General features: G+C 40.3%; 1 protein-coding gene across 1 annotated transcript; it reads right to left on the bottom strand.

The window, feature by feature from the left end:
* Positions 1 to 6,846: 6,846 nt before the first annotated feature.
* LOC106089915 (fork head domain-containing protein L1) lies at positions 6,847 to 14,528 on the bottom strand. Its single transcript, XM_013255904.2, has 3 exons — positions 13,964 to 14,528; positions 7,779 to 8,034; positions 6,847 to 7,481 (listed from the first exon to the last, which is right to left on the bottom strand). The coding sequence occupies exons 1-3, from the start codon at positions 14,311 to 14,313 to the stop codon at positions 6,945 to 6,947; spliced, it is 1,143 nt and encodes a 380-aa protein (XP_013111358.1). The 5' UTR covers positions 14,314 to 14,528; the 3' UTR covers positions 6,847 to 6,944.
* Positions 14,529 to 24,303: the final 9,775 nt, after the last annotated feature.

Raw genomic sequence — 24,303 nt, 5'->3', positions numbered from 1 at the left:
TTCGATTTAGCATATCCGATGATACGAGCACAGCTAATAAATTTGATCATATTTTCTTTAAACTTGCGGATATTGTATCTATCCCTATACAAGGTGGGAGTAATTAGAGGGTGATCGATTTACCATCTACGTGAAAAAGTAAAAGGGTTCAAAATCTTTCACTCTTATATGGGAAAAGGGCATCTTTCAGATTAAGGAAGATGTTAAATCAACTATAGTTTTTTTTTTTTTAAATGTTAGTATCAAGTAACCGCCTCCCACTGAGACTTCACTCGATACCGCTGATTGTCCGCTACAGCCGTTGCAGCTACTCCGTATGGATCATTCCACCACACACAACCTGTGGACTTCCAAGGTAGCTCGCAGCTTAGCTTCTAGTGGCAGCAATGAACACCACATAAATTGGAGCTCAATGTTCCAGCCTGTGTGGTGCTTACAGTGCCGGGAACAATTCTATTCGATTACTGTTGTTGTTTTAATCACATTTGTGTATGGAGGTGGCGATCCTCGTTGAGCTCCAGATGTGAGTAAGCTCGCTCCGGTCCATAGGACTGTTCTCTGCGGGAACGTTGTTGCCATTGGTTATATAAATTTGCCAACAACTCGCTTTGTATCGAGTCTCATAGGCACTGAGTTTTAAAGCAAGAGCCAGTGCCGGCCGGAACAGCCTCCTATTGAGATACTCCACTCGATACCGCTGTTTGTCCGCGACTGCCGTTGCAGCTTCTTCGTATGGAGCATTCCACCACCCGCAACCCATAGACGTGCCCGGTAGCTCGCAACTTAGCTTCTCGTGGCAGGAATGAACACCACACAAATTGGAGCTCAATGTGCGTGTTCGCAGTCATCCCGAGCCGGGAACAGCTGATACTCGATTATGCACTCGTGAACAAATGCCATAATCTAGAATGTGAATGCGGTATTCAGAACGACTACGGTGATACAAAACAAAAATTGAACAATTTTACTTCTTCACGTATGGGGTAATTCGGCTCCTGATCTGTGTGGTGTTCATCGTTTCTGGTTGTTGAATTAGTTTATTGTGTTCTATCTTTCGTTTGCTTAATTCTGTCGAGTGTCAAGACCCAGAAACTTTGCGACTAAGATGGGGTGCGCCCACAGGGATCTGGGTCTGAGTCGAGTGGGTCTGGCTGGGCAGTTAAACAGGTGACGTGTATCGTGCGGTCCCTGGTTACAATCGGGACATACATCTCGCACGTCTGCATCAATTCTTGCTCTGTAGGAGTAGAGGCGGCTGCATCTACTGGAACCTAACTTAGCCAGAACTACTCTGGTTTGCCGGGGGAGGTCGATTTCTTCAGGTGCAATGGGTGGCGTTCGTTCTCCAAGGACTACATTCACCCGGTAGCCAATTATCGCATCAGCTACCGTGTCTGCATGAATGTTGTTTAGAACTGCTTGATATGCCGCTTGATCTTTTATTATCAAAATGCGTGCTCAGTTAAGAAAGGCAGGACCGTATTATGGTCAGGCAGTCTATAACAGATCTCAGTCCCTGGGTTCTCAATGTAAACCCCCAGGCCCACTCTTTCACAGTATGGGGGTAACCACTGCTTAAAATTTTTCTAATGTTCACGCCGGGATTTGAACCCAGGCGTCGCAGGCGCACATACATACATCATAGTAAATAAACCACATTTGCAATATAGACAGCGTCCATATTCCTTACTCGAACAAGGAGAGGGGTTTCATTGTAGTGATCGTGCCAATTGAATAGATACTAAATCATGTATTAAATACATTGACTTGTCACATCGAGCATCATTGGCCCTCATGCCAATATTTACAAAACGTAATACAGCTTCAAATAAAGTGTTTTTGTTTTACCAAATTTTCTCAATCCTATGGCAGCCGGTTGCACGTACCGGATTGACCCGTTGAAGTCCTTCATTGGCAAGGGCTGCCCCCTTAGTGTACTACACACTGCTGCAACAACAACTAGATTTCCTTAGTACAACTGTCAAATACACCAACATTAAAGCTGCATTAAGTTTTGTGAATACCGCCGTCAGTATTTAAGCAAGAGCCGATGCCGCCCAGTCACTCACTGAGATCTTCCACCCCATACCGCTGATTGTCCGCTGCCGAAATTGCAGCTACTCCGTATGCAGCATACCACTATCCACAACCTGGCGGATGTGGAACAGGTTATGGAGAGCAACCCCAGTAGCTCTCAGCTGAGCTTCTCATGATAACGATTAATACCATAAAGACCGGAGCTCATAATTCCAGCCTGTGTGATGCTCAAAGTTATCTCGTGCCATGGATTTCATTTCGTATTTATTGCATGTTATACCATTTTTATACAGATTTTAACGCTAAATGCTCGTTCAATAAAGACATACACCATTCACAATAGAGAAATTTCGAACGATTTTACTCGTTCTCGTACGCGGTAGTACACGGTCCCTGGCTATTATAAATACTATACATTTTTTATCTCTGTAAAGTTATACCCGTTTTCTTGAAAAAGAAGAAAAATAATAAAAGCTGCGATCTCAGCTGTTATTATTTGTTGATATATTTATAAAAAAGAAACTACTTTAATGATGACTACTTGAATTATTAAAAATGAATAGCAATAATTCACAATATACGAAGAAAAAAAATCACAATTATCATATAGCTAAGACATATTTCCGAAAAAAAATGTGTAGTCGATACACGAACCACCAGAAACGGGTGTGTCAAAAATTAAGTGCCAGCATAGTTTATTCACAAACCCAAAAACAATGGGTGTCTATTATAATTATGTACATCGATGTAAAATATAACGTATACGCAACCATTTACGAATCTTTCTTCAAAATGAAAATACAGTGTACTCGCGATAATATGAAGTAGTTTAATTAAAACCAAGCCAGCTCATTGTTGCAAGATTGCTCGCATTTACAAATCGAACCTTATTTCCTCTAAAAAAACGCATTTTCCATAGAAAAAGGTTCTTACGTTAAATTTATTATTACATTATTACAAACTTTACTACATTTGCTTTGTTTATCCTCTCCTAATGTTGGCGACATTTGTGAGGTACTGTACCATCTGGTATGGCAGCCATGTAAAAATTTCTGCACAAAGAGGTGCCGCACTGCGGCACTTCACTCGGACTCGGCTATAAAAAGGAGGAGGAGGAGCGATTTTATTTTGCTGTTTCTTTTGTTGAATCATCTGTAAAACGGCACGCTCTCTTAACTGTTGTATCATATTGTGTTCTATTTTTCGTCTGCTTGATTCGGTTGAGTGTCAAGACCCAGGAACTCTGCGACTAAGATGGGGTGAGTCCACAGGGATATGGGTCTCAGTCGAGTGGGTCTGGCCGGGCAGTTAAACAGGTGACGTGTATCGTGCGGAGAGTGTCTGGCCGGGCAATTAAACGGGTGACGTGTATCGTGCGGTCCCTGGTTACAATCGGGACATACATCCTGCCCGTCGGCATCAATCCTTGCTCTGTAGGAGTTGAGGCGGCTGCATTTGCCGGAACGTAATTGAGCCTGAACTACTCTGGTTTGCCGGGCGAGGTCAATTTCTTCAGGTGCAATGGGAGGCGGTCGTTCTTCAAGGACTACATTCACCTGGTAGCCATTTATCGCATCTGCTACCGTGTCTGCATGATTGTTGTCTAGACCTGTTTGATATGCCGCTTGATCTAGAGTTTATCTCTTATAGCGCTGAACCTCACGCTCTAGCTCATGTAGATCTACCTTAAGGCTTCTGGGCGGTGGATATCTATCCACAAGATGATGATTTGGATGGTCTCTGCGATAACAGCCCAAAAGGTATTGCTTCGACAGCATGTAGTTATGTCTTCGCACTGGTAGGATCTTTGTCTCCTGATGGAGGTGGTCCACATGAGAACTTCAGTCTCAGTTCGGAGGGCGGCATTCTGACAGATCTGGATATTATTCCACTGCGTGTCACAAAGTTGACGAGAGTTGACGAGACCGGCCAACTACTTTGTAAGTGCTCAACAAGGTTTCTTTGTCTGCACCCCAAGTGCTGCCAGCAAGTGACTTGAGGACATTGTTTCTTCTTTTTTACTTTATAGCAAATTGCTGTGGCATGTAGAAAAAATATTTTGGGACACTTGATGGTCGGAATTATTGCTCCATCGACCATAGCAGTCAGATCAGTATTCACCTCACGCGTATTTGTAATGAACAATGTGACTGAAGATTTGGTGGCAGATATCTTCAGATTTCTTGCAGCGAAATATGAGGCAAGTTCGTTGAGGTAGACGTTCAGCTTAACGCAGATGTCAACAATGGGTGAGGGGCCTGATGCCATGATCGTACAATCGTTCGCATATGATACGTTTTTTATGCCATCTGGAGGGGGTGGAATGGAGGATAGGTAGAGGTTGAACAGTGCCGGAGATATCACCCCACCTTAGGGAACTTCCTGTTTCTCTCTACGGTGCTTCGACTTCTTTTCCCTAAATTCCACAAATGACTGGCGATCACACAGATAATTCGCGACCCAGCATTTCAAGCCTGGCTGGAGGGACTGGAGGGAGTGTTGGCAATATCCTCAAATAATTTGACATGGCTGACCTTGTCGAATGCCTTCGATAGGTCCAGTGCCACGAGGACCGTCCTATCGCATGGCCTGGGCTGATTGAAGCCACAGCAAATGTGTGCGGTGATGGCATGCACAGCTGTTGTTGTGATATGCAGTCTTCGAAATCCATGTTGATGCTCGGCGAATGGAAATTCTCCTACGAGGCTCGGGAGGAGTAATGCCTCAAGCGCCACTGGTGAGAGAAGGGAGATCGGTCTGTATGACTCCCCAAAACTCGGGTCCTTTCCAGGATTCAGTAGCGGGATCACTCTGCCCATTTTCCAGACATCGGGAACTATAAGAGTATTCAAAGACAGGTTGAGGACAGTGGTAAGGTACTCAACTCCAGGTGAATTCAGATTCTCCAACATCAATGTAGAAATTCAGCCTTAGATGAATTGGCGCCACGGATCTCACTCGTAACTTCGCCCACGGTAAATTGTGATGGCTGTTCATCGGCTCGGAGACCACGAGTACGGCGAATGGCTCTCCTCCTTGCCCTGTCCCTCTGCACAATAAATTGACGGTTGAACAACCTGTCGCATCTCTTCGGACCAGTCACGGTTATTTCACCAAAAGTGACTGAGGTCCTGTCATCCCGTCTACCGGGGTTCGAGAGTGACTTAACAGTAGACCACAGTTTGTCCACACCGGTGCCTAAGTTACATTGCTCCAAGTGTTGCAACCACAAATTCCGCTTATGTTCGTTGACTACCCTGTTTATTTGGAGATTCAGCTCGCTGATTCTGGGGTTAGTGGGGTTCATACCACGAATCTCATCACGCTCGTTTGCGAGTACCACTGCTTGCGCCGGGAAATTGGGCCGCACTTGGGGTATTCGAGCGGCTGGTATAAAGCAAGCGGCTGCTGCGTTAATGATATCTCGGAATTTCCTCTCGCCCACTAGCACATCCGAGGGGGGTGGCAGTTCACTGAAGCGGTGATTGCTATACTCTCTGAAGCCAGCTTGATGAACGTCCGGCGCTCAGAGTTCATGAAGTCGGGTGGTCGGTCGATGGTGAGAATTATGGGGAGGTGGTCTGACCCCAAAGAGGCGACGGCTTGCCAGGATACGTCACTCAGGAGATCAGGGGATGCAATGGAGATGTCTGGCGAGCTGCTACACCTCTTCGTAATCCTAGTGGGGGCCATATTCATTCACCTTGCAAAACGTGGAGCTTTCAATCTGTTCTGCCAAAGTTATACCAAGCTGGTCGTTACCTAGGGGAGAATGCCATGAAGTGTGATGCGCATTAAAGTCCCCTAGAACCAGACGATTATGGGGAGATAGAAACCCACTTAAGTCGGGGTTGTAAGCCAACACAGCTACCAACCGGCGGTATGTACACGTTGTATAGTTCTATCTCGGCAGTACCGCATCTGACTGCTATCCCCATGCACTTCATGTAGGGGTTACTAGCGCCAGGCGCAGTGGGTCTATATTGCACGGAATGGTGTATCACGAAGGCCAGTCCACACCTCCATTTCTTGAGCAATTCTTTCGTAGCACATTGTCTACGTGACAACTGTGCAAGCTGCAGGTGTTGGTCAGCTTTGTCTCCTGGATCGCTCATGAAATCCACAATCTCATCAATCTCACCACACAGTCCGTTGCAGTTTAGCTGCAAAAACGTTACACTTCCCGATACAAGCCTGGAAATATTTGGGCTGGGAGGAGGAGGAGAGGTCGGACGGGTCACATAGTCCGACGACGACGACGCTTGTCACTCACTGCTGGCTATGTCCGCACAGCACCTTGCGACATAACCAGTATGAAGTGAGGCCAGAGCAAGATCGGAAATGTACCCACCGCATGCTCCGGTTACACCTCACCGACACCGACCGATGATGGAGACGGTTCTGGCAAACCGAACAGACCAGAGTCCGGGGTTCTTTTCAATCCCGGCACGGACGAGAAGCGTGCGGAGAAGGCACTCCGGGATGTGCCTCTCCCACGACGAAAAAAGACGAACACGTACTCTGAGCGGCAGCCCTTGCCGATGCGTACAACCGGCTGTCATGGGCTTTCATTTGTCATTTGTCAGCCATATTTGCTCGAAATTTGATACGGATTGCTTAATAATTGATCTGAAAACATCCGCCGAGGTCCATCAAAACTGGTTCAGAATTAGGTATAGCTCCACTAGGTAGGCACCGCCCGACTTTTGCCTTTCCTTACTGGTTTTTCTTTGTTTCCTTTCGTAAAGTAAACCCATGATTAGTAAAAGACTACCTTCTCTGTCGTTTTATTTTCATACTATTATTAAACATTGTTTTTTTTTTTTTTACATAACGAAATACTCTTAAATATTGTCTTAATATCACACAGTTGAAATACAGCAATTTCCGAAAGAGTCTTCAGTCTTTCAGTCTTTTTTGATTATATTTTCAATGCTAAATGCCATTGGGCTTTTATTTGGGATGGAACTACCTGTGTCGGGCGTCGGACATTTTTCCTTTTTCAACAACACCTTGGCCGAAGGACCTGTGGGGGTGAACGCGCTGGGTGATTGTGTCAACATGCGATCACTGGAACAACTGCTGTTCGAGAGGGTGTCGCCGGAAAAGTCCAAGGACTCAACGTCGGCAAATGAGTTGGTCGAACCATTCAATGAGGGGGCTGCAGGTGCGGATGAAGTTCGTGAGCTGGATGCGTAGTTGGGATTTGTGAAATCATCGGTCATTTGTTGCGATGGCGAGTTGTTGGAATTGGATGCCATGGCTGGATTGCCAAATAGAATGTTAAATGGAGCTATTGAAGCCAAATATTGCCTATGCATTTCTGTTATGCGGTCACTGTAGTTCAGACATAAATTTGTGGAATTTATGTTGAACATGGAATCCATATTGGCGCCGGATTCTGTCATGGATTGGTCCCCAAAACTTCCTTGTTGTTCAGAGGCCTAAAAGATTGAAATAAGTTTGTTTTTAAAGGCGCTATATAAGTATTAGGTTGCCCAAAAAGTAATTGCGGATTTTTCATATAGTTGGCGTTGACAAATTTTTTCACAGCTTGTGACTCTGTAATTGCATTCTTTCTTCTGCCAGTTAACAGCTGTTACTTTTAGCTTGCTTTAGAAAAAGTGTCAAAAAAGTATATTTGATTAAAGTTCATTCTAAGCTTTATTAAAAATGCATTTACTTTCTTTTAAAAAATCCGCAATTACTTTTTGTTAAAATTTTTTGCTATTTCTACTTACCTTAAAACTTTCCCCCAGCAGTGTCCCTGTTTTAAGGCATTGTCTTTGTCGCCTGGTTCTCCGACGTCTGTAGTTTCCCTGCTCGAACATATCATTGGCCGAAGCATCCAGCATCCAATAGCTGCCTTTGCCGGCACTGTCATTGTCTTCGATGGTATTTTTGTCACGAGGCACTTTCACAAAGCAATCATTCAGAGATAGGTTGTGTCTAATAGAATTTTGCCAGCCTTGTTTATTTTCTCGATAATAAGGAAATCTATAAAAAAAAAGTGAAAAATAAGAAATATTTTCTTAAAATTTGAGATAACGCGAAGAGGGCGAATGTAGTGCACCAAACGTTTTGTATACACCAGTGAGGTAAAAACAAGTAAAAAGACTTTAAGTTTGGCCGGGCCGAACTTTGGATACCCACCACCTCGGGTATATATGTAAACCACCTTTCTTAAAAATCTGGTGAAAAATGCATACCTTATGCCCCATAGCAGATATATCGAAATATGTTCCGATATGTAATACTAATAAGTACAAGTCATTGTTCAATTCTGTATAACAAAGTATTGGGCTTTTTAGTCGTTATATCTAAAAATAAACCGATTTGAACCATATAAAGGGTGATTTTTTTGAGGTTAGGATTTTCATGCATTAGTATTTAACAGATCACGTGGGATTTCAGACATGGTGTCAAAGAGAAAGATGCTCAGTATGCTTTGACATTTCATCATGAATAGACTTACTAACGAGCAACGCTTGCAAATCATTGAATTTTATTACCAAAATCAGTGTTCGGTTCGAAATGTGTTCATTCACCGTTCAGCGATGAGGCTCATTTCTGGTTGAATGGCTACGTAAATAAGCAAAATTGCCGCATTTGGAGTGAAGAGCAACCAGAAGCCGTTCAAGAACTGCCCATGCATCCCGAAAAATGCACTGTTTGGTGTGGTTTGTACGCTGGTGGAATCATTGGACCGTATTTTTTCAAAGATGCTGTTGGACGCAACGTTACGGTGAATGAACACATTTCGAACCGAACACTGATTTTGGTAATAAAATTCAATGATTTGCAAGCGTTGCTCGTTAGTAAGTCTATTCATGATGAAATGTCAAAGCATACTGAGCATCTTTCTCTTTGACACCATGTCTGAAATCCCACGTGATCTGTCAAATACTAATGCATGAAAATCCTAACCTCAAAAAAATCACCCTTTATATCGAAATATGTTCCGATATGTAATACTAATAAGTACAAGTCATTGTTCAATTCTGTATAACAAAGTATTGGTCTTTTTAGTAGTTATATCTAAAAATAAACCGATCTGAACCATATACAACGCAGATGTCGAAAAGCCTAACATAAGTCACTGTGTCAAATTTCAGTGAAATCGGATTACAAATGCGTCTTTTATGGGGCCAAGACTTTAAATCGAGAGATCGGTCTATATGGCAGCTATATTCAAATCAAATAGACCAAACTGGGCCAAATTGCAGAAAGATGTTGAAGAGCCTAAAAGAACTCATTTTTCAAAATTTCGGCGAAATCTGACAATAAATGCGCCTTTTATGGTCCCAAAACCTTAAATCGAGACATCGGTCTATATGGCAGCTATATTCAAATCTGGACCAATCTGAGCCAAATTGAAGAAAGATGTTGAAGAATCTAACACAACTCACTGTCCCAAATTTCGGCGACAATGGACAGTAAATGCGCCTTTTATTGCCACAAAACCTTAAATCGAGAGATCGGTCTACATGGCAGCTATATCCAAATCTGGGCCGATCTGTGCCATATTAAAGAAGTATGTTAAGGGGCTTAACTTAACTCACTGTCCCAAATTTCGGTGACATTGAACAATAAATGCGCCTTTTATGTCCCTAATATCTTAAATCGAGAGATCGATCTATATGGCACCTATATCCAAATTTGGGCCGATCTGAGCCAAATTAAAGAAGAATATCGAAGGGCCTTACACAAATCACGGTCCCAAATTTCGACGACATCGGACAATATATGGGCCTTTTATGGTCCCAAAGCCATAAATCGAGAGATCGGTCTATATGGCAGCTATATTCAAATCTGGACCAATCTGAGCCAAATTGAAGAAAAATATTGAAGAGTCTAACACAACTCACTGTCCCAAATTTTGACAAAATCGGGCCATAAATGCGCCTTTTATGGCCACAAGACCTCAAATCGCGAGATCCGTCTGTATGGCAGCTATATCCAAATCTGAACCGATCTGTGCCATATTGCAGAAGTATGTTGAGGGGCTTAAATTAACTCGCTGTCCCAAATTTCGGCGAAATCGAGCAATAAATGCGCCTTTTATGGCCCAAACCCTTAAATCGACGAATAACTCATTGTCCGAAATTTCAGCAAAGTCGGATGATAAATGTGGCTTTCATGGGCCTTAGACCCTAAATCGGCGGATCGGTCTATATGGGGGCTATATTAAGATATAGTCCGATATAGCCCATCTTCGAACATAACCTGCTTATGGACAAAAAAGAATCTGTGCAAAGTTTCACCTCAATATCTTTATTTTTAAAGACTGTAGCGTGATTTCTACAGACAGATGGACAGACGGACGGACATGTCTAGATGGTCTTAGATTTTTACGCTGATCAAGAATATATATACTTTGTAGGGTCGGAAATGAATATTTCGATGTGTTCCAAACGGAATGACAAAATGAATATACCCCCATCCTTCGGTGGTGGGTATAAAAAGTAAGCGACTTTGTATCTCGATACAACAGAGGAGAATATTAATTTGAAATGGCAGCTACTTTAGACTACATAAGAAGTAGCGGAGCAAAAGCATTTTCGCTTGGAAAGTAATTAACCCATTAACGACGAATGGGTAGAAAAACACCCAAAATAGAGGTGACTTAGAAAAAATTTTACTCGAGCTAAGAAAGAGGTATTTCTATGCGGTTTGATTGACATAAAGGGGATAAATGAAACTACTTAAATAAAATTCCCACATATTTGGTAATTTTTTTGCGTAAAAATTAGAGAGATGAAAGTTAGCAATTTTATATATTAGGTTGCCCAAAAAGTAATTGCGGATTTTTTAAAAGAAAGTAAATGCATTTTTAATAAAACTTAGGATGAACTTTAATCAAATATAAATTTTTTTACACTTTTTTTCTAAAGCAAGCTAACAGCTGTAACAGTAACAGCTGATAACTGACAGGAGAAAGAATGCAATTACAGAGTAACAAGCTGTGAAAAATTTTGTCAACGCCGACTATATGAAAAATACGCAATTACTTTTTGGGCAACCCAATAGTTCAAAAAATCAAACATAAAATTTTCGCAAAAACTCTTGGGAGTGAGATTTTTGAAAAATGATTTAAATTCGGCTGGGACGAATCGTTCGAACACACCACACTCTATTCCGCTAAAAATGTACACAAATCAATTTATTTCTAAGGACCGTAGAAGGCTTATTAGGAGATCTGTTTATATGGGAGCTATATCATCCCATAAGCCGATTTGGACAATACTAACCAAGTATGTTGCAAAATTTCACCCAAATCGAATGACAATTTCGGTTTGCGTGGACAAAAATGTCAAATCAAGAGATCGGTTTATATAGGAGGTTATAGACCTATTTGGACCAAACGATGTATAGAAGTCATAACAGGACAATACTTGCAGAACTTCAGACCAATAGGATAACAATTTTAGGGGCTCAAGAAATCAAGTCAAAGGACCACTTCATATGGGAGCTATATCCAAATCTGAACCGGTATAGCCCATTTGCAATTGCCAACGATCTATTGGTTGCCCAAAAAGTAATTGCTGATTTTTCATATAGTCGGCGTTGACAAATTTTTTCAAAGCTTGTGACTCTGTAATTGCATTCTTTCTTCTGTGAGTTATCAGCTGTTAATTTTAGCTTGCTTTAGAAAAAAAGTGTAAAAAAAGAATATTTGATTAAAGTTTATTCTAAGTTTTATTAAAAATGTATTAACTTTCTTTTCAAAAACCCGCAATTACTTTTTAGGCAACCCAATACATCAATAAGAAGTGTCTGTACAAAATATAAAGCGGTTAGCTACACGCATCCGACTGGTATCGTGATTTTCCCAGACGAACAGACATGTCTAGATTGCCTTCGAATGTCTAGCATCCACCTACAATGGATTAAATCGGTTTTTATACCCACCATTGAAGGATGGGGGTATATTCATTTTGTCATTCCGTTTGCAACACATCGAAATATCCATTTCCGACCCTATAAAGTATATATATTCTTGATTAGCGTAAAAATCTAAGACGATCTAGCCATGTCCGTCAGTCTGTCTGTTGAATTCTTTAACATATAAAAGCATGCTAAGTTCGGCCGGGTCGAATCTTATATACCCTACATCATCGATCTCATTTTTCGAGTTCATTCCCGGTATGTCTTCTTAGGTAAAAAGGGATAAAAGAAAAGATTTGCTCTGCTGTTATTAGAGTGATATCAAGATATGGTCCGGTTCGGACCACAATCAAATTATATGTTGGAGACCTGTGTAAAATGTCAGCCAATTCGAATAAGAATTGCGCCCTTTGGGGGCTCAAGAAGTAAAATAGAGAGATCGATTTATATGGAAGCTGTATCAGGCTATAGACCGATTCAGACCATAATAAACACGTAAACAGGTTTTGAACCGATTTGTACCTTATTTGGCACAGTTGTTGAAAGTCATGCTGTTGGAAATCATAACAAAATACTTTGTGCAAAAATTTAAATCGCATAAGAGTTGCGCCCTCTAGTGGCTTAAGAAGTCAAGATTCAAAATCGGTTTATATGGCAGCTATATCAGGTTATTGGCCGATTTAAACCTAATTAAGCACCGTTGTTGGAAGTCATAGCGAAACACGTCATGCAAAATTTCATTCCAATCGGATTAGAATTGTGCCCTCTAGAGGCTCAAGAAGTTAAGACCCAAGATCGGTTTATATGGCAGCTAGCTCAGGTTATGGATCGATTTGAACCATACTTGGCACAGTTGTTGGATATAATAACAAAATATGTCGTGCAAAATTTCATACATTCAAAACATGGACCGATATGGCACATTCACAATCCCAACCGACCTACACTAATAAAAAGTATTTGTGCAAAATGTCAAGCGGCTAGCTTTAGGTTAGGTTAGGTTAAAAAGAGGGTGGCGGATTCAAATTAATATCTGAATCCGCCTCATGCCACCATGGACATACACCTAAGCCAGTAATCGGCTTGTTGTGCGCTTTAAAAACTATAAAGTAAGCTCTAAAAAGAAAATTTTTAAGTTAGGAATTCCGTGCTACTAGCTTTACTCCCTCGAAAGTTAGCATGCTTTCGACAGACCGACGGACATGGCTAGATCGAAATAAAATGTCAAGACGATCAAGAATATATATACTTTAAGGGGTCTCAGACGAATATTTCGAGTAGTTACAAACAGAATGACGAAATTAGTATACCCCCATCCTATGGTGGAGGGTATAAAAATAGAGATATTGACTTGAAACTTTGCACAGATTCTTTTTTTGTCCATAAATAGGTGAAGTTCAAAGATGAGCTATATCCGACTATATCTTGATAAAGCCCCGGTCTTGCGCCCATAAAAAGCACATTTATTATCCGAATTTTCCAAAATTCGGGACAGTGAGTTGCCTTCGACATCCTTCTTCAATTTGGCCCAGATCGGTCCAGATTTAGATGTAGCTGCCATATAGACCGATCTCTCGGTTTAAGGCTTTAGGCCCATAAAAGGCGCATTTATTGCCCGAAATGCAGTGGCTCTAGAAATGAGTATCGGGCGATATATATATTGGAGCTATACCTAAATCTGAACCGATTTCTATTAAATTCACCAGCAATGTCGAAAGTCATAAGAAAAATATTCCACCCAAAATCTGAACCGATTTCTATAAAATTTACCAGTAATGTCGAAAGTCATAAGAAAAATTTTCCCGTCGAGAGAATCGGTTAACAAATGACCATTTTCTTTCATTATTACTGCATATCGGACGAACATACATATGGGAGCTATATCTAAATCTGAACCGATTTTTTCCAATTTCAATAGGCTTCGTCTCTAAGCCGAAAAACATGCCTGTACCAGATTTGAATACGATCGGATGAAAATTGCGACCTGTAATTGAGAAATTTTGTTTTCCCAGCAGCCAATATTCAAAAAATTACTCACTTATCCATGATAAATTTGTATATTCCACTTAGAGTAAGCCGTTGATTGGGTGCACTGCTTATGGCCATGGCGATTAGAGCAATGTAAGAAAATGGCGGTTTCTCCGGCCGGTGACTATTTTGTAAAAATGACCAGGGATATGACCACATATTACTTTGCATGGCCATGAGAGGATGCATATTTGAATAGAAGTAGGGACTAGGTGATGCCGACGGTGACGAATTGCTATCCGCTAATAGGGCTGGTAATGCAGAACCCAATGATGAATCCAGGTAATCGGTTCGTGGTAATAGTGAAGCCGAACTTGAGGCTAGCGGTGGCAGATTAAGGTAGTAAGGTGAGGGTAGCATGTTTCTGGGCCAACAACACTTTCTAAGAGAACTCAAGGCACTTTTTATTCAAATTTTATTTTTTTTTTGTTATTATAATTTGTAATGATCCTTTTTTGTTTTCAATTTCATTAGGTTTTTTTTTAATATTTTTTGTTGTTGTAAAATGTCACAACATGTCACACTTTTTTTTTATAAAAAAAAGTAACGAAGTAATTCTTTAAAATGACTTTTCCGTTTCCGTGTGTTTACTCGCCCACGAACCAAATGAAAAACATTCAAAATATCGAATTTGTTTCAGATAGTCAAATTTTTCTTTCGTTCAGAAGATAATTTACAGAGTGCAAGTGTATGTGTTGATGAATTTCGTTTTCGTGTGTGTGTGTGTGCGTGTGTGTGTATGAATGGTGATAGTTCTTGTGGTGCTCCGACGAAGCAGATTATCTCTCGAGCAATACCACCCCATCTCGGTTTGCTCTCATATGTAAACAAAAAATCACACGTTCATATGTGGTTCTTGTTGTTGTAGTGGGATGATCTTATTTTGTGCATGCTCTACATTTCCTCCCCACACATGCATGGATGAATGATCGATCGAACTCAGTCGGGGGACCGGCAATTGTTCTCGCGCTCTCCTTAAGTGACAGGAGAATACTAAAAAGTCGTAAAAATATTTTGTTTTTGTTTTCGTTGACTTTGGGAAATTGAAAATGTTGAGAACGATGTTACCCTTCACAACAACAACAAGAACAACAACAATGTGGAGCGTTCATATGCTCTTTTCGATTGGAATGAATTAACAGAGAAAACAGAGAAATAACAAAAACACTTAGCGACAGGCACGAGTGCGTGAGTGTGTGCCCATCGAATCATTCACAAATAGCAATCCTGGTCGTTTGTATACTCGATCCCTTCTTGGCTTTTGTTTCAAGCACCTAAAAAAACAGCAACAATGCCAACAACAGAGCGGCGGCAATAAGAATTATCATAAAAAGGGTTCTGGCAAAATGATCATAAAAAAGTCGTAAAATTTTTGTTAGAATCGTTGTTTACAATCAAAACTTTCACTTATGCTCTCAAGCAGCCTTGCCATCACACTGTGCCTCTTCTCTTTATCTCTCTGCCTCGCTCGTTCTTGCTTGACTAACGATAACTCTGGTGGGTGATCTTGTTTCGGCATGCCCATATGCATGTGTGTGTGTGTGTGTGTGTGGTTTTTATTTTCTGCTTAATTTCTTTTTACCACATTAATCATTGTTGCAATTGCATGCGGTCAAATCGATAAAATCCCTATAAAAATTATTCTCCGACTGTGTAGTCCCTGCTGTTTCTTGCTCTATGCTGCTGCTGCTGCTTCTGCTGCAGCTATTGTTGGTGTTGCTGTGGATGCTCTTTAGGCTTTCGGTAGCTTTGATGATAGGTGCGATGGTTGTTTGTTGCAATGATCGTTGGTGGTACACCTCGTTTAGTGTAAATATTGTGAAATAATAAAATACACTCTGTAAACAAATATAAAAGAATAATTGGGTTTTTAATGCCCCTCTCCCATAACTAACTATGTGGTATGGTGCTGCATATCATTCGGCTGCATCCCCCAGCAGCTCCAGTTTATGGGTTTTATTTGTCTGTCCGGTGCTTTGACGGCGGTGAGGTTTGGAACCACATCAAAAGAAAGTTTGTTTAATTCTTGGCCAGAATAAATGAGATATGTTTGGAAATAAACAATTTAAGGGAATTTATTAAGAAGGCCTCTATGATGGATTACCGCCGATCGCTTATATAAATATCAACTGTAACATGTGGGAAAAAGGCAGCTTGTAGATCAGTTTGCTTTTAAGGCAAATAAATAATACTCTTGGATAATCTAATTTTGTAGAAATAAAATACATTTGGCAGATACATGTTGTCCGTGCGGCTGAGCAAAAGTTTGGATAATATATACTTTATAGGGTCGGAAATGGATATTTCGATGTGTTGCAAAAAGAATGACAAAATGAATATACCCCCATACTTCGGTGGTGGATATAAAAACACATTTTATTAACTATTTTGCATTATACCCACCACCGTAGGTTGGGGGGTATATTCACTTAGTCATTCCGTTTGCAACACATCGAAATATAAATTTCCGACCCTACAAAGTATATATATTTCGGATCGTCGTATGATTCTAAGACGATTTAACGATGTCCGTGTGTCTGTCCCTCCGCCTGTTGTAATCACTCTACAGCCTTCCAAAATTGAGATATTGAGCTGAAATTTGGCACAGATACGCCTTTTTGATGCACGCTGGTTAGGTTTTTGAACGGGCCAAATCGGACCATATTTGAATATAGCTGCTATATAGACCGATTTTTCGATAAAGGGTCTAATGCCCATAAAAACTTAATTTTTCATACGATTTGAATTCATTTGATTTGAAACTGTGAGTAGTTTAAGGATTCCCGACAACTGACTCAAATATGGTTCAGATCGGACTATATTTAGATCTAGCTGCATATAGATCGATCTGCCGATAAAGGGTCTGAAGCCAATAAAGGCTATATTGATTACCCGATTTCCTTGAAATTTTGAAACAGTGAGTAGTTTAAGACCTACCAATACCCGACCTTAATAAAGTTCAGATCGGACTATATTTAGATATAGCTGCCATATAGACCGATCTTCCGATAAAGGTTCTGAAGGCCATAAAATCGTAAATTATCACCCGATTTCGCTGAAATTAAAAACAATGGGTTATTTTAAGCCTCCTTACATCTGACCTTAATATGGTTCAGATCGGACTTTATTAAGATATATTGTAAAAGTAACAGATGATAACTGACAGAAGAAAGAATGCAATTACAGAGTCACAAGCCGTTGAAAAAATTGTCAACGCCGACTATATTACTGCTATATAACCGACAATTACTTTTTAGGCAACTCAATAGCTGCCATATAGACCGATCTCCCGATAAAGGGTCTGAAGGCCATAAAAGCTTTAATATTAATCCGATTTCGCTGAAATTTAAAACAATGGGTTATTTTAAGCCTGCAAACATCCGACTTGAATATGGTACAGATCGCACTATATTTAGATATAGCTGTCATAATAATTTTATTTTTTAACTGATTTCGCTAAAATTTGAAATAGAGCGTTATTTTTAGCCTACTGACACCCGACCTAAATATGGTTTAGATCGGACTATATTTAGATATAGCTGCCATATAGACCTATCTCCCGATAAAGGGTCTGAAGCCAATAAAAGCTTTATTTATTACCCGATTTCGCTGAAATTTTAAACAGTGAGTTTTTCTGAGCTTCACGATATCCGACCTTACTATGGTTCAGATCGGTTTATAATTGAATATATCTGCCATAAAGACCACTATTTTGTTCTACAATATTGAATAGACCACTATATGCCCGTGCCTAATTTGGGTGTATATGTTATCCAATTTTCACCGGATTGTGAGGAAAGGGAAAAGGGACATATATAACCGAGGTGGTGGGTATTCATAGTTCGGCCCGGCCGAACTTAATGCCTTTTTACTTGTTGTTAATATACTTTGGCGATTTAACGGGATGTCCACCACGACAAGCTTTTCCATTTAGAAAAATTTCAATCAAATCGGAGAGGTAGATCGAAAGTTATGTTCATTTGCATTTGCAATATGTTTAATATACTCCAATTGTAAATAGAATCTATTTGAGGACGCAATTCTTATCATATTTGGCCGAAATTTTGCAAATATCGTTTTGCTACGACTTTCAACAATTGTATCAAATATGGTCTAAATCAGTTCATAACCTGATATAGCCACCATACCAAAGTAGAAATTGTGCATGCATTGTTTTGGTATGACTTTCAACAGCTTTTCCAAATATGGTCGAAATCAGTCCGTAACTTGATATAGATGCTATATAAACCGATCTCACGATTAGACTTCTTGATCCTCTTCTCCAATATGGCTGAAATTTTGCATATGTCGTTTTGTTATGACTTCCAACAGCTGTGTCAAGTATGGTCTAAATCGGTGTATAACCAGTTATTGCTGCCATATAAACCGATCTTCCAATTTGACTTTCTGAGAAATTTTGGAGGGGTATTTTTCTGTGACTTGTAACAGCTATGGTAGTCCATATCGGTCAATAACTTCATTTACCTCATATATATTTGAAAAAGTTCTTCAAAGAACTTGAAAATGCGGTCCATGGTGTATAAGATACGTCCCGGCACGCTTTTACTTGGATTTTTACACTCGTATTTCACAAATCATAAAATCGACAATATATTTTCAATATGATAAAAGCAAATTCTGCTGAGCAGAAATGTAGAATAGTGTAGGAATATGATTACTAAATAAAGGAAACAGTTCACTTTACTCAAATATATTCAAGTGATCTGCAACTTTAAAGAATGACATTGCCCAAAGCTAGCAGAAGCTGTTCGTTCTGCTTTGAAAATGTATTTTAATTAGCTTGAAGGACTCAATCTTAGAAATCATTTCGTGCATTCCCAAATTCTATGTGACACCGAAATCTCAAGAAAGTTAAAAATAAATAAATAGTCATTGAAGAATTGAATTGCTTTTTCCATTCGATATTCCACCAATGAACAAAAATGAAAGGCCATAAATAAAATGTCTCGTAAATAGTGCCAAAAATAACCCGCTTTGACTGGTCATTAACTTGGGCCGTTAATTTGATTTTCAAAATATTTATGCGTGAATTTCTCAATTTATTAATTTATTTATAATGTAATTATTCATAATTGCCACAACATTCCTGCTTGGAGGTGTTTAAGCATAAAACGGACCACGCCACATGGTGTCCGAATGCATATTATTCACGCCGTATAGCTCAATGATGTCTTAATACATTTATTATTAAATAAACTTATAAACAAATTAGTATTCAAACAATAGAGTTTTTGTTTTAAATTGTTCAAAACAACCATGGCTATGCATTAACCACCCAAGCAAGCTAGCCCCGTTCTTGAGTTGTATCCAATTTTTTGGATGCTGCCCAACCAGTCGGCCATGCCAACCACTGAGTTTCAAATCCAAATTTAAATAAATAAAACGAATTCGAGCAGAAAATATTTTAATGAATATTTGAAATTTTCCTAAACACACAACACCTCGTTGAGCATTTGTTGAACGTCTTATCTTTGCTAAATTTAAAGGAAAATACAAATAAATTTGAAAGAGATTAACATTTTCAAAATACATGGATAGGAGCGTTGATATTGTGGCAAAACATCAGCCACACCATACCGCCCCAGCCATCTCGCCCTGAACGTGATGCTTGGATCTGTGGTCGGCTGTGGGCGTAATTAACGACCCATTTGTGAGATCAAAAACCAAATGAAATCGTATAAACAAAGAAATCCTCGCGAATGGCGAAAATATGAGTGTAAATATTGAAAAATATTGCTCTTGTTGATGGCATTTCTTGAATCCAATTTTTGGACGATTTCTTCACAAATAAATATTTGCCGTGTAAAATAAATATTGTGAAAGAATTACACTACAGTTTCGTGTGCATGTGCATGTGCATGTGCCTGTATATGTGTAGGATCGTTTTGGGTGTATTTAACGATCACTGTTTATGGTTATGGGGAATAAGCGGAAAAAGTGATGTAAACTTTGATGTTGGTTGAAAGCGCTTGACTCTGAAGAAAGTGCACTGGTTCCACAGGAGCTAACATATGCGATGGAGAGAAAGTGCAACGTAGGGAAATTGTAATAGATAAAGAGAATGTGTTATCTTTGCATAGGCGGGAGGAGGCCAAATACTAAGGTGTAATCTTGGACAGGAAACTGAATTGGAAGTGTTACATTCAGGAGCGTACTGAGAAGGCTCACAGTGGTTTGGCACTGGCTTAGGTGTATGTCCATAGTTGCATGGGGCGTATTAATATTGCACCCTCTTTTCAACCTAACCTAACCTAAGTTTTCCAATGGGGTAACAGAAATCAGGATGTCACGAACGTCCTTGGTATGTAAGACGATTTTTAACCCCTTCTTCGAGTATGCAACAATCTGCATCATCCGGCTAAAACTTTGGTAAATGCGAAGTCTTTGAAGGGGACGTAAAATTGCAATAGCGCAGTAAGGATTACGAACATGATTACATGGATGTGGATAATAGTTTTGAGTTTAGATGTGTCACCAATGAGGAAGTTTTAAAAAGGTTTTCATTGATTAAATCTAATGCTGTGGGATTATATGATATCGACCCCCCCACCCCCTTCCCTATTTTATGTACCTTTTTAATTCAATTCTGAGTTATAGTTATTACTCAACCATTTGGAGACATGCTAAGACAATTCCTATCCCCAAATCTGAATTCCGCCCCTTTTTCCATCCTATGTTACCTGTCAAAAGTTTTTGAGAAAATTGTACATCAACAAATGTCTGAATATCTCAACTGGGAGTCTTTGTTGCTCGATAGGCAGGCGGAGTTCCACGCAGATCATAGTTGTGTCAGTGCTTTAGTTGAAATTTCCCTATCGATTGATAGTGAGATAGATGACAATAATGTTGCTCTTATGGTACTTCTTGATCATTCCCAAGCCTTCGATTCTTTTGATTATCTGAACTTAAAGAATTGAATATTCACAACCATCGGTATATTTATCGGTCTATATAACAACTATATTCAACAGAGTTTCGATACGGACCTATTGGGAATGAATGTAGAAAGGTCAATGCTATCTCATTTTCGAAATTTCATGAAAATCGGTACGTCATTTATAAGTTTTTTTTTTTTCACGAAACCAACACGCAGGGGATGTCCCCCATAAATGCAGTGAACGTCAATGTCGGTGAGAAAGACATTAGCTGGAAGTCGATTCCACATACCAAATGTTAGGGCGAAAAATGAATTTTCTCGGTAATGCATAGTTCGGTCGACTGGACAATCAATTACAAACGGGTGTGATTTCCTGCAAGATTTGTATTCCTGGTGAACATCCTAAAGTCAGGGATAAGAAGACGAATATCCCTGGAACACACACCATGAAAATAACGAAAGAGCAATACAACGCTACCCACATTCCGACGATGTTCAAGAGAAGCAATAGAGTTGGATATCCTACTGTCCCCAATCAACACCATCGCTCTCCGTTGAACACGGTCAAGTAGCTCCAAGGATTGTTTTGGAGCTCCTGCCTATATATGAGAGTTATATTCCATCCTCACCCTGATGATGGTAGTATAGATATTGAAAAGATCCGAAGAGGTGAAATATTTCTTGCACCGCTTAAGAAAGCCCAAATACTTGAATGCCTCCTGTCCACTATTTCATGAGGACTAGGCCTATGATCGAATAAATATGAATGACACAGACTACTGTCATCGGCAAATGAGTAGACTGGATTCGAAGTCTGACCCAATAGATCGTCAATGGAAATAAGAAAAAGGGAAGAGGAAAGGACAGAGCCTTGTGGTACACCTGCGGTCAGTGTATACTCATCGGATGAGAACCCATCTACAACAACTCGTATAGTGCGATCTATGAGAAAGCTCGATATAAATCGAACGAAGTTATTATCGACTCCAAAAGCGACAAGCTTTGATAAAAGTGCACCGTGCCGGACCCTAACAAATGCCTTGGAGATATCCAGAGCCACGACCTTACTCTCACCAAACTGGTGGATAGAGCGACTCCATCGTTCCGACAAAAATGTCATTAGGTCTCTCGTAGAGCGATTTCTGCGGAACCCATACTGTCTGTTGTTAAGAAGGCCATTGGACTCTAAGTATAAGACAAGATGAACAATACTCTACATAACCTTGGAGAGCGTAAAGCATATCGCAATTGCCCAGTAATTCGCAGGGTTGTTCGCCCCACCTTTTTTGGGGTGGGCTGGATCGCAACCTTCAAACTCGCCGGGAAAACTCACGCACGGTAAGCAAGGTTGAAAAGGCTGCGTAGTGGACGAGCAAGCGTCGAAGAACACTTACAAAGGACAAGTGTTGATATACTGTCCGGGCCCGGAGATTTATTAACGTCGAGATCCGCAAGGACCATTTGGACTCCACGTGTTCGAAAGAATATCTGAGGCATCAAACTAGGTACACTATCAATCACGGGGAGTGGTTGATTGCTAAACGGCAAGGAAGAATTTCCTGAAAACATTTCAGCCAGTACATTAGCCTTATCGACCGGGTCAGTGAACACCTGATCATCCTTAACAAGAGTTGGGATTTCCGATGGGATGCTCTTGCTTCCCCTCGGAGAAGCAATAACTTTTGGCACGAAAACGCTGTTCGTAAGAAAACTTTTCATATCTAAGTACTCTGGCACACGAAGTTCTTGCCTGTTTGTGCAGCATTTCAGTATTGGCATTTTTGTTCAGACGCCAAGTCCTAAATGCATCCTCTTTTGATCTGACAGCACCTCTGCATGCCCGGTTAAACCAAATTTTATCATTTGATTTAACCGAAGAATTCTTAGTCGAAATGAACGATCTTATTCCTATTAATATTACTTTCTGCACCATTTCGGCAGCAGCATTTACGTCACCGTTTAGAAAACAAAGTTCAATGCTGTAAAAATTCGTGGAGCTCAGCCCAACGTGCTCTATGGTATACAAAAATTGACCGCTTCGGGGCTGGGGTAGAGGCGGCGCGGAGAGCACAAAACGAAAAGGACGCTGAAATAGTGCAGTGATCGGAATTACCAAGAGGCGCAAGGACATTAACTTCATACTTCTCAGGGTGCGAAGTTAAGCATAGTTCAAGAGTGTTATGTTGGTGCTCTTCGACACATGAGAGGTGTGTCGGTTCATTCACTAGCTGCATCAGGTCATTCTATTGACCCTCCGGAGTCGTATATCCCGAATGGGAAAGCCAGGAGGAGTTATGGGCATTGAAATCGCCAGAAATAACGATTTCACTGTCCGGAAAATCCTCTAAGATTGTTGTAATTGAGTCAGAAAGGGAGTCAATCAAAGCCGCTTAAGGAAGCTTCCCTCCGAGTTTGAGAAGTTCTATCGAGAGATCCATCTATATAGAATGTAATCTAATGATGATCCGATCTAGGCCATTCCTCTCCCTCTCTCTCTTTCTACAACGCATTGATTAAAATTTCAGCGAAATCGGTTAAAAAATAGCCTTCTATTAGCTCAAAACCTTAAATTGGGAGATATGTGTATACGGTTGGTCATCACAATATGATCCGATCTGGACCATTTTCAAACGAAGGGTATAACACATTGTTGCAAATTTCGAACAAATTGGGGTAAATCGGGCTATCGGTTATACAGAGGCTATATAGATGTAGTTAAAAAATGGGCCTCTTCTATCGAACTAAACCTGACTGATTAATGGGAAAGTAATCTATACCCAAATTGCAAATTGCAAATTTTGCCCATGAACATTCCTCTAAGGAACAGGGGCAAACTTCTCACCTATCAATGAGTGCAGTCCGATTCAAGTTTAAGCTCAATGATAAGGGGCGTCCTTTTTATAGCCGAGTCCGAACGGCGTGCCGCAGTGCGACACCTCTTTGGAGAGAAGTTTTGCATGGCATATTACCTCACAAATATTGCCAGCATTAAGAGGGGAAAGTCACCGCTGAAAATTTTTTCTGGTGGTCTCGCCAGGATTCGAACCCAGGCGTTCAGCGTCATAGGCGGACATGCTAACCTCTGCTCTACGGTGGCTTCTATACCTAGTTTCAGTTAATTTCTTAATTTTAAAATGCTCAATTTTTGCTTAATTTATTAGAAACCTGGCGTTGAGAATCATAGAAGAAGGACAAATTAACTTCTGCACTAAGGAGACCTCCAACGTAGTACAGACTTTTTTTGTCCATAGGCAGGTTTATAACCATTTTCCACCCGGCATTCAAATGCCGACTACTGGAAATCAAATTTTTTAGGGTCCCTTAATGCGGCATCAAATAAAAAAATATTTTTTTTAAATAAATTTTATGACTAAAATGTCCTTTTGATAGCATTTTACCGTATTTTTCTATCATCAAAAAATTGGCATCACTCTTATTTTGTACCAAGAGCC

This window comes from Stomoxys calcitrans, chromosome 1 (genome assembly GCF_963082655.1).
Source record: "Stomoxys calcitrans chromosome 1, idStoCalc2.1, whole genome shotgun sequence".
Lineage (NCBI taxonomy): Eukaryota > Metazoa > Arthropoda > Insecta > Diptera > Muscidae > Stomoxys > Stomoxys calcitrans.
This window is presented reverse-complemented; position numbering and strand designations above follow the sequence as displayed.